The sequence below is a fragment of the Mytilus californianus genome, unplaced genomic scaffold, assembly GCF_021869535.1.
Source record: "Mytilus californianus isolate M0D057914Y unplaced genomic scaffold, xbMytCali1.0.p SCAF_14, whole genome shotgun sequence".
NCBI lineage: Eukaryota > Metazoa > Mollusca > Bivalvia > Mytilida > Mytilidae > Mytilus > Mytilus californianus.
The window spans coordinates 33650158-33662170 of NW_026262626.1; the positions used below are offsets into that span (position 1 = coordinate 33650158).

The following is a 12013-nucleotide window of genomic DNA, read 5'->3' on the forward strand; positions in this document are numbered from 1 at the left end:
TTAATGGACAATTAAAAAAAAATACAATGTTAAGTTTGGATTACCTCCCTTACACTGCTTTTAAATTATGTATAAAGAAATGTTGTATTGTCTTGAGGTGATTAGCTGTCAATTTATTTTTAGAAGTTACGATTTAAAAATGCTGATTAAGGAATATTTAATATATTAATTTTAGCCATGATTATGTATGTCATTTTCTATTTTAAGACTTTTATGATGCATTTAAATGGGTAATTATGGTTGCAAACTCCATTGGAAATTTGAATTGAGTGGGGGTAAAAAAGAAATTGTGAGGGGGAGTACAATTTTTTTTATTTTTTGAAAAAAGGGCGGGTTAAATTTATTTTTTTTGGGGGGGGGTTTGTATGGTGTCGTCCGATGACACATTTGGTTTCCGGACAATAATCTTAGTTTAAGTGAATGGATCTCTTTGAAATTTTACCAGAAGGTTCAATATTACAAAAGGAAGGTTGGGATTGATTTTGGGGGTTATGGTACCAACAGTTAAGGAATTAGGGGCCAAAAATAAGCATTTTTGTAACTTCCAGACATAACTTGTGTGTTAGTGTATGGATCCCTCTGACATTGTACCACAAGGTTCCATATCACAAAGGAAATGCTGGGATTGATTTTGGGGGTAATTGCTTCAAAATATTAGGAATTAGGGGCAAACAAATTGGGCAAAAAACAAGCATTTTTCTAGTTTCATGACAATAACTTGTGTGTAAGTGTATGGATCTTTCTGAAATTGTACTACAAGGTTCCATATCACAAAGGGAAAGCTGGAATTGAGTTTGGGGGTAATTGCCCAAAACGTTTAGGAATAAGGGGCCAAAAAGGGGCCAAAAATAAGCATTTTTCTAGTTTCCAGACAATAACTTGTGTTCAATTGTATGGATCTCTCTGAAATTGTACTGCAAGGTACCATACCACAAAGGGAAGGCTAGGATTGATTTTGGGGGTAATTGCCTCAAAATTTTAGGAATTAGGGGCCAAAAAAGGGGCAAAAACCAAGCATTTTTCTAGTTTCATGACAATAACTTGTGTGTAAGTGTATGGATCTTTCTGAAATTGTACTACAAGGTTCCATATCACAAAGGGAAAGCTGGAATTGAGTTTGGGAGTAATTGCCCAAAACGTTAAGGAAAAAGGGGCCAAAAAGGGGCCAAAAATAAGCATTGTTCTAGTTTCCAGACAATAACTTGTGTTCAAGTGTATGGATCTCTCTGAAATTGTACTGCAAGGTACCATACCACAAAGGGAAGGCTTGGATGGATTTTGGGGGTAATTGCCTTAAATATTTAGGAATTAGGGGCCAAAAGGGGGCAAAAAACAAGCATTTTTCTAGTTTCATGACAATAACTTGTGTGTAAGTGTATGGATCTTTCTGAAATTGTACTACAAGGTTCCATATCACAAAGGGAAAGTTGGGTTTGAGTTTGGGGGTAATTGCCCTAAACGTTTAGGAATTTGGGGCCAAAAAGGGGCTTAAAACAAGCATTTTTCTAGTTTCCAGACAATAACTTGTGTTCAAGTGTATGGATCTCTCTGAAATTGTACTGCAAGGTACCATACCACAAAGGGAAGGCTGGGTTAGAGTTTGGGGGGAGGGATTTTTTTTTCCTTTTTTTCCCTTTTTTTTCTTTAAAATTTTCCATTTTAAATTAGTTATTTCTGATTTATATATAAAAGCAAATAATAATGATATGGTTTGAATAGGTAAATTAAAAATTTTTAAGTTCTTAGACCACATTCATTCTTTGTCAAACCTATGCTGTGTCAAATATTTAATCACAATCCAAATTCAGTGCTGTATCAAGCTTGAATGTTGTGTCCATACTTGCCCCAACTGTTCAGGGTTCGACCTCTGCGGTCGTATCAAGCTGCGCCCAGCGGAGCATTTTATTTTATATGCTGAATTTAACCATGTTGTTTGATTTTGGATATCAGACCATACTAGGTAAATTAAATATCCCATTTCAAATTCTTAAGATCTTTGACCACATTTAGTTTGTGTCAGAAACCTATATTATGTCAAAAATTTGATCACAATCCAAATTCAGACAGTATCAAGCTTGAATATTGTGTCCAAACTTGCCCCAACTGTTCAGTGTTAGACCTCTGTGGATGTATCTGGCTGCGCTCAGCGAAGCATTTTATTGTGTTTTGGACTGTTTTTCTTACACTATAAGCAATAGGTCAACTATATTTGGTGTATGGAATGATTGTAAGGTGTATATGTCTGTCTGGCAGGTATCATCTGACCTTGACCTCATTTTCATGGTTCATTGGTCAATGTTAAGTTTTCATGGTTAAGTTTGTTTCTTAGATACTATAAGCAATAGGTCAACTATATTTGGTGTATGAAATGATTGTAATGTGTATATGTCTGTCTGGCAGGTATCTTAATTTCTCAAATCATGTTAAGTTTATGTGTTATTGTAGTAAAGCTTTATATTTAGGACTATCAACATAAAATTAATGGTCAGGAAAGCAGGTGAGACATTTCAGCGTGTGCACTATTGTTATGTAAAGTTGTGATTTGGTCCAGTTAAAAAAGGTCAAAAATTAGTATGTCTGAAGCTGTCAAACTGAATTATAGACCCCCTTAAAATAGAATTTTAGAATTTTACATATTTTGAGTTAGAGCTGGTAGACTTTTCTATAAATTTGATACTATTTGTCCCAAAAGTAGTACACTACACTGTAGAAATCTTTTTGAGATAGAGCAGGTGCGATTTTTTTAATTTGACAAAAATGATGGGCTGGACAAGATCTGCAAATATGTCAACATTACTGAAATCATCAGTTAATTCTTTATAGAATTATTGCCCTTTCATGATGGTTTTTACCAAAAAGTGGCCATTGGTGAAGATGCAGGTGAGCGACACAGGCTCTTTAGAGCTTCTAGTTTTTTCATGTTTGCCTATTATCTTAAAAACTATAATAAATAGAGAGAAACTTTAAATAGCAAAAATGATCAGCAAGACAAGATCTTCAAAGATTGGCAAAATTGTCAGTCAACTCTTTATTGGAGTTATTGCTCTTCAATGACAATTATTTTACACCCGTTTACGGGACGTATTACGGTATACCTTTGTCTGTCCGTCCGTCTGTCGTCAATGTGTCGTACACTAACTCAAAAATGCTTCAACCAATTTGCATGAAACTTTGGTGAATTGTTTATATCTATTGACGTGAGGTCCCTTTCTATTTTTATAAATTTTAGATTTGATGTTTCCAAATTATGGGGTTTTATTCAATTAAAAGTGGGTATTTTCCAGTTTTCGGACAATAACTCAGAAATGCTTTGAGCGGTTTCTGTGAATCTTTGGTGAATTGTTTTTATCTATTGACATAAGCTCCCTTTGGATTTTTATAAATTTTAGTTTTACGTTTCCGAGTTATGGGATTTTATTCATAAAAAAGGGGGGATTTTCAAGTTTGCGGACAATAACTCAAAACTGCTTTGAACAGTTTCATTAAATTTTGGTGTCTGTTTTATATCTATGAAAATAACCTCCCTTTAGTTTTTTACAAAATTCTGATATGACATTGAGGAGTTATGGAACTTATGAAAAAGTGACGGGCGTATCATGTGCTCATGGAACAGCTCTTTATTTTGAATTTTTGCACATTAACTTAAAAACTATGATAGATAGATAGAAACTTCAAAAAACAAAAATAATCAGCAAGGCAAGATCTGCAAATCGATCAGCTTAGATGCAATTGTCAGTTGTTTTCTTATAGGAGTTATTGCCCTTAAATGACAATATTTTTTTTACCATTTTTGTGTTTTGGACAAAAACTATAGATGATAGAGAGAAACTGTACACAAAAAAAATTATCAGCAATACAAGATCAACAACAAAGAGATTTTAGTCATGAATTATATTCTAATCAACAACATACCTGCCAACCTCTGAAACTGTCAAGGAGGGAGATCTCCCCTCAGCTATTTCGTATTCATCTACAAAACACCAAAACACCAAGAGTTAATATATATACTTTATTTCTTCAATTCATGGTTATAATCTATACAAGACAGTGTTTTTTAAGCCTTTTTCAATACCTCCGAGTCTCATAACTCATAACATTCCATATTTTGATTTTGTTGTGAGTCTCACACTAAGCATGCTTTCTATGTTGTGATTTTACACTATTGTTTCAGATCAAGGTGAAGGTTTGGTACCATTAAAACATTTAAACCCGCTGCAATTGTTTGCACCTGTCCTAAGTCAGGAATCTGATGTTCAGTAGTTGTCGTTTGTTGATTTGGTTCATAAGTGTTTCTCGTTTCTTGTTTTTTATATAGATTAGACCGTTGGTTTTCCCGTTTGAATGGTTTTACACTAGTAATTTTTGGGGCCCTTTATAGCTTGCTGTTCGGTGTGAGCCAAGGCTCCGTGTTGAAGACCGTACTTTGACCTATAATGGTTTACTTTTATAAATTCTGACTTGGATGGAGAGTTGTCTCATTGGCACTCATACCACATCTTCTTTTATCTATTTCAAACATCTTACAGACCTCCAGAAGAAATAGAAAAGTTGATTGAACATGATGTGCAAAAAGATTCATTGCCAAATGAACTTGGACGTAAAAATTGAAAATCTTTCATTCAAGTTATCTGCTTGACATTTCGATTTGCAGTTATCTATTTCTTCTTTTTTACACTGCCGCTTGGTCCAGACAAAGACCTCTATCTTGTTGGAGTTGACATAGCAGAACTGAATTTCGATTACTTATATATCGAACATAAAAACTACTGACCAAAGTTTTCAAATGATCACTGATTGTATATTTATTTCTATTGAAAGTAATTAAAAAGCCAAAGAATTACGAACGCGTGTTATTCCAGGTCAAAATATCTTAGAAGATTTTATACTCCTGCGCGGGAGTGGATTGGCAAGCGGGAGATTTGGGGAATTTCGTTGTTTGCACTGGAGACTCCCGCTCAAAACGGTTGGGTTGACAGGTATAATCTACAATGTTGGAGAGTGTCCATTGTTAACGATGCACAGAGACATAGTTGAGCTACAAAGGCTCTTTAGAGCCTCTAGTTTTGTGTTTCATCTATCTTTAGTCATTTGAGTAGCTTTAACACATTGTGCAGCTGGTCGATTGATTGATTGTTGGTTGCTTAACATCCCGTGGCAAATATTTCATGCATGTTCAGGATGATTAGATGCAGCTGGTATGAGACCATCTAATATTGAGAGAAAAGGTGAATGTGTTGCAATATCTGAGTATATGTACTTCTATTACAAAAATCGTGAAATGTTTCTATAAAAGAATTGGTAATAATTACAAATAAGGGCAACTTCATTAAAAACATCTTTTATGTTGAATTTAGATCTTCAAATAATACCTCCCTTGAATTCTATATGTGCTTTAATGAAATGCAAAATTGCATCATTTTGCTTCATGACATTTATAAAACAATACCCTTTATCTATATTAATATTATATTCATATTGGATATATATCAATGAGACTCATTTATATTGGAACTCTTGCTCTTGAATTTTTACCAATTTTAAGTGGTTTTTGTCAAGCCTGCGACTTTTGTCGCAGAAAGCTCGACATAGGGATAGTGATCCGGCGGCGGCGGAGGCGTTAGCTAACTTCTTAAAAGCTTTATATTTTAGAAGGTGGAAGGTCTGGATGCTTCATACTTTGTATATGGATGCCTCATGTTACGAAGTTTCCGTCAGTCACAAGTCAAATGTCCTTGACCTCATTTTCATGGTTCAGTGACTACTTGAAAAAAAAGTTAAGATTTTTTGTAATGTTAAATTCTCTCTTATTATAAGTAATAGGATAACTATATTTGGTATGTGCGTACCTTGCAGGTCCTCATGCCCGTCAGACAGTTTTCACTTAATCTCGACCTCATTTCATGGATCAGTTAACAAGGTGAAGTTTTGGTGGTCAAGTCCATATCTCAGATACTATAAGCAATAGGTCTAGTATATTCGGTGTATGGAAGGACTGTAAGGTGTACATGTCCAACTGGCAGGTGTCATCTGACCTTGACCTCTTTTTCATGGTTCAGTGGTTATAGTTAAGTTTTGTGTTTTAGTCTGTTTTTCTTATGTTGTAATAAAGCTTTATATTTAGGTCTATCAACATAATATCAAAGATTAGTAAAGAAGGCGAGACATTTCAGTGTGTGCACTCTTGTGCCTATTATCTTGAAAACTATAATAAATAGGAAGACTTTTTAAATAACAAAAATGATCAGCAAGATAAGATCTACAATTAAGTCAACAAGGTCAGAGGCATCGACATCTTTTTGGAGCTTTTGCTCGTTAATGACAATTTTACCAATTTTTGGTGTTTTTGCCTATTATCTTAAAAACTATAAATGATAGATAGAAACATAAGATAACATAAATGATCAGCAAGCAAGATCTCCAAATTACAGTCAAACCTGCCTTTACGGTCACCTTTTTTCATCGGTCATCTGCCTCTAAATGTCACTTTCAGACCCTCCCAAAAGTTTTTTCTATATAATTTAAGTCATTTCAGCTGTCACCTGTCTAAAGCGGTCAGCGGTCACCTTTTTTTCGCACAAAATTGTCATTTCTACTTTTAACAATGAAAATTGATTTTCATGTTTTTAAAAACCAAAATATAATCACAAAGAAAAATATATGTGTTCAGTATAGAGGTAAAAATGAAAATCGAACCCACTTGTAACAGAGATTACGCAAAAGGAGGTGAATGTGTGAATTTCTCCTGTTCCACTCCTTTCAGTTTCCATTGAAAACCGTATCATCGACTTATTTCTCCACATATATTAACTATTTCAAATGTTTTATTCAAATTAAGAGCGCTGGAATCTACCATTTTTCTCATCACTTGGCGTCCGTCGTCCTGCTTCCTGTGTCCGTCGTCCGTAAACTTTTACAAAAATCTTCTCCTCTGAAACTACTGGGCCAAATTTGACCAAACTTGGCCACAATCATCATTGGGGTATCTAGTTTAAAAAATGTGTATGGTGAACCGGCCAACCAACCAAGATGGCTGCCATGGCTAAAAATAGAACATAGGGATAAAATGTAGGTTTTGGCTTATATCTCTGAAACCAAAGCATTTAGAGCAAATCTAACATGGGGGTTAAATTGTTTATCAGGTCAAGATCTATCTGCCCTAAAATTTTCAGATCAATCTGACAACCCGTTGTTGGGTTGCTGCCTCTGAATTGGTAATTTTAAGGAAATTTTGCTGTTTTTGGTTATTATCTTGAATATTATTATAGATAGAGATAAACTGTAAACAGCAATAATGTTCAGCAAAGTAAGATCTACAAATAAGTCAACTTGACCAAAATGGTCATTTGACCCCTTAAGGAGTTATTGCCCTTTATAGTCAATTTTTAACCATTTTTCGTAAATTTTTGTAATCTTTTATAAAAATCTTCTCCTCTGAAACTAATGAGACAAATTTAACCAAACTTGTCCACAATCATCATTAGGGTATCTAGTTTAAAAAATGTGTCCGATGACCCCGCCCGCGAAACAAGATGGCCGACATGGCTAAAAAATAGCACATAAGGTAAAATGCAGTTTTTGGCTCATATCTCTGAAACCAAAGCATTTAAAGCAAATCTGACAGGATAAAATTGTTCATTAGGTCAAGATCTATCTGCCCTGAAATTTTCAGACCAATTAGGCATCATGTTGTTGGGTTGCTGCCCCAGAATTGGTAATTTTAAGAATTTAAGAAAATTTTGCAGCTTTTGGTTATTATCTTGAATATTATTATAGATAGAGATAAACTGTAAACAGCAATAATGTACAGCAAAGTAAGATCTGCAGAAATAATTAGTAGACTTTTGAAGGAGTGATTGCCCTTAAATTATAATTTTTTTTACCCTTTTTTGTGTTTTGGGCAAAAACTAAAGAAGCTATAGAGAAATTGTAAACAGAAAAAATGATCAGCAAACCAAGATCAACAAGAAAGAGATTTTTGTCATGAATTCTTTTCTAGTCTACTGTGTTGGAGAGTGTCAATCATTGAAGATGCCTGTAGTTTTAATTTGAAGCTGATCACATATAAAAAAATCTGAAATCTCTTTTTAGGATGTAAGAAACAATCCTTCCTTATTCTCCAATGAAGTGTCAAAAATAAGTGGGAAATTGTCAATGATAGACAACAGTGGAAAAGAGGATAGAAAGGATCAGAGAAGAAAAAAAGCTGCAGGTACATACATAATGTTTCAATTATTGTTTAGTTTCAGAGGGGAATTAAAGCTTCATAGCCTTATGACTTCATCTAATCCAGCAACAAAACAAACAAAAAAATGTGTTTTTCTGGTTTTCCTTGTAAATACTCAATTGATTTCAATGGTATTTTTGTGAAATAGATAACAGATTAGATTCAATTCTGAAACTATCATGAAACAAGATTAACTATTTGAATAGTTGGATGAAAATTTAAAGATCCCAAAACTTATCACATTTAAATTTTGATAAATAAAGAATGTGTTCATGGAACACATATGCTTCCGCTTGAAAATATACAGCAAATTCTGCAATTTTTGTCTTGCCTTGACTGAGAAAAAAAGCGAGACATAGGTATGCTGTTTCCAGCGGTGCAACGGCGGCGTCATCAAATGTATTAGTTTGTGATTAGGTCTAGTTTATGGTGAACCATTAGTGGTAGGTCAATGATATTTGGTATGCAGTTGTATTAGCATTGGCACATCTCATTTCCATGGAGATTATTTGGCCCCGGCCCCGTAAGTCATGGTTTATTGACTTTGAAACTTTGGCTTAGTTTACATATATTAGTTTGTTATTAGGTCAGTTTATGGGGAACCACTAGTGGTAGGTCAATGATATTTGGTTTGCATTTGTATAAGCATTGGCACATTTCATTTCAATGGAGATTATTTGGCCATGCCTCCTCAGTCATGGTCTATTGACTTTGAAACTTTGTCTTAGTTTACATGTATTAGTTTGTGATTAGGTCAGTTTAAAGGGAACCATTAGTGGTAGGCCAATGTTAATTGGTATGCAGTTGTATAAGCATTGGCACATCTCATTTCCATGGAGATTTTTTGGCCCCACGCCCCTCAGTCATGGTCTATTGACTTTGAAACTTTGGGCTTAGTTTACATGTATTAGTTTGTGATTAGGTCAGTTTAAGGAGAACCATTAGTGGAAGGCCAATTGGTATGCAGTTGTACAAGCATTACCACATATATCCATGGAGAATATTTTGCCCTGCCCTCTCAGTCATGATTCATTGACTTTGAAACTTTTACATAGTTTACAAGTTAATGTTTGTGTTTAGGTTTGTTTAAATGGAATGACTTATGATAAGTCAATGGTATTTGGTATGCAGTGGTATTTGCATTGGCACATCTCATTTCCATGGAGATTGTTTAGCTATATACCTTCAGTCATGGTTCATTGACTTTGAATATTTGCATAACTTACATGTTAAAGTATTGCTATTTTAATTTCAACATTTGCATTATCAAAATTACAAAAAAGGCGAGACATATCTCTGTGTTAACATTTTATTAAAATTTTAATGCTCCTATCTTCATGGCGGGGGCACATTACTGTAAATTTTGAAATTTTTATGATGTTGTTTTTCTCTCTCAAAAATTGGGAGTTTCAAATTTTTGTGTATCAATTGCACACATAATTTTCTAAACAAACTCAGACAGAATCATCCTTAGGGTGTCTAGTTTCAGATGATTTGACATGGTAAAAATTTTCAGAATGTCAAGATCTGCATACTGTCTTTTGCAACCATAATTGTCAGACCACTCATTACAGGAGTTATAGTCCTCTAATGATGATTTTTACCAAGTTTTTGTTTTGTGTTTTCCCTATTATCTTGAAAACTATTATAAAAGTCAGAAAAAAAATTAAAATAGCAAATATGATCAACAAGGCAAGATATTCAAATAATTCAACGTTTTTAATCGTCATTTGGCTCCTTATGGGAGTTAAATTTTCAGGAGTACGAAAAAGAGATTAAAGCTTTCATACTCTGAAAATCCCTTTGTGGTGTGGTTTTACGAGGTTCAAAATCCCTATTTTCACACAAAAAGATCTCTGGAAATGCTTTTTAGCTCACCTGACCTGAAAGGTCAAGTGAGCTTTTCTCATCACTTTGCGTCCGTCGTCCGTCGTCCTGCGTCCGTCGTCCGTCGTCCGTCGTCCGTCGTCTGTAAACTTTTACAAAAATCTTCTCCTCTGAAACTACTGGGCCAAATTTAACCAAACTTGGCCACAATCATCATTGGGGTATCTAGTTTTAAAAATGTGTGGCGTGACCTGGTCAACCAACCAAGATGGCCGCCACGGCTAAAAATAGAACATAGGGGTAAAATGCAGTTTTTAGCTTATAACTCAAAAACCAAAGCATTAAGAGCAAATCTGACGGAGGTAAAATTGTTCATCAGGTCAAGATCTATCTGCCCTGAAATTTTCAGATGAATCGGACAACCCGTTATTGGGTTGCTGCCCCTGAATTGGTAATTTTAAGGAAATTTTGCTGTTTTTGGTTATTATCTTGAATATTATTATAGATAGAGATAAACTGTAAACAGCAATAATGTTCAGCAAAGTAAGATTTACAAATAAGTCAATATAACCGAAATGGTCAGTTGACCCCTTTAGGAGTAATTGCCCTTTATAGTCAATTTTTAACCATTTTTCGTAAATCTTAGTTATCTTTTACAAAAATCTTCTCCTCTGAAACAACTGGGCCAAACTAAACCAAACTTGGCCACAATCATCATTGGGGTATCTAGTTTAAAAAATGTGTGGCGTGACCCGGCCAACCAACCAAGATGGCGGCCACAGCCAAAAATAAAACATAGGGGTAAAATGCAGTTTTTGGCTTATAACTCAAAAACCAAAGCATTTAGAGCAAATCTGACATGAAGTAAAATTGTTTATCAGGTCAAGATCTATCTGCCCTGAAATTTTCAGATGAATCGAACAACCTGTTGTTGGGTTGCTGCCCCTGAATTGGTAATTTTAAGGAAATTTTGCTGTTTTTGGTTATTATCTTGAATATTATTATAGATAGAGATAAACTGTAAACAGCAATAATGTTCAGCAAAGTAAGATTAACAAATAAGTCAACATGACTGAAATGGTCAGTTGACCCGTTTAGGAGTTATTGCCCTTTATAGTCAATTTTTAACAATTTTTCGTAAATCTTAGTAATCTTTTACAAAAATCTTCTCCTCTGAAACTACGTGGCCAAATTAAACCAAACTTGGCCACAATCATCATTTGGTTATCTAGTTTTAAAAATGTGTGGCGTGACCTGGTCAACCAACCAAGATGGCCGCCACGGCTAAAAATAGAACATAGAGGTAAAATTCAGTTTTTGGCTTTTAACTCAAAAACCAAAGCATTTAAAGCAAATCTGACATGAAGTAAAATTGTTTATCAGGTCAAGATCTATCTGCCCTGAAATTTTCAGATGAATCGGACAATCTGTTGTTGGGTTGCTGCCCCTGAATTGGTAATTTTAAGGTAATTTTGCTGTTTTTGGTTATTATCTTGAATATTATTATAGATAGAGATAAACTGTAAAAAACAATAAATGTCGGCAAAGTAAGATCTACAAATAAGTCAACATGACCGAAATTGTCAGTTGACCCCTTTAGGAGTTATTGCCCTTTATAGTCAATTTTTAACCATTTTTTCGTAAATCTTAGTAATCTTTTACAAAAATCTTCTCCTCTGAAACTACTGGGCCAAGTTAATTATAGATAGAGATAATTGTAAGCAGGAAAAATGTTCAGTAAATTAAGATGTACAAACACATTACCATCACCAAAACACAATTTTGTCATGAATCCATCTGCGTCCTTTATTTAATATTCACATAGACCAAGGTGAGCGACACAGGCTCTTTAGAGCCTCTAGTTTAGCTCACTTGGCCCTTTTTCTCATCACTTAGCGTCCGTCGCCTATCGTCCGTGGGCGTCGTCGTTAGCTTTTTACAAAAATCTTCTCCTCTGAAACC

General features: G+C 34.5%; 1 protein-coding gene across 1 annotated transcript in view; it reads left to right on the plus strand.

The window, feature by feature from the left end:
* The window catches only part of LOC127724653 (E3 UFM1-protein ligase 1-like), a 244588-nt gene that overhangs the window by 133065 nt on the left and 99510 nt on the right, over nucleotides 1–12013 (plus strand). The window contains exon 10 of the mRNA XM_052231683.1: nucleotides 8089–8209. Coding sequence (XP_052087643.1) covers nucleotides 8089–8209 — 121 coding nt within the window. The remainder of the gene's footprint in view (nucleotides 1–8088; nucleotides 8210–12013) is intronic.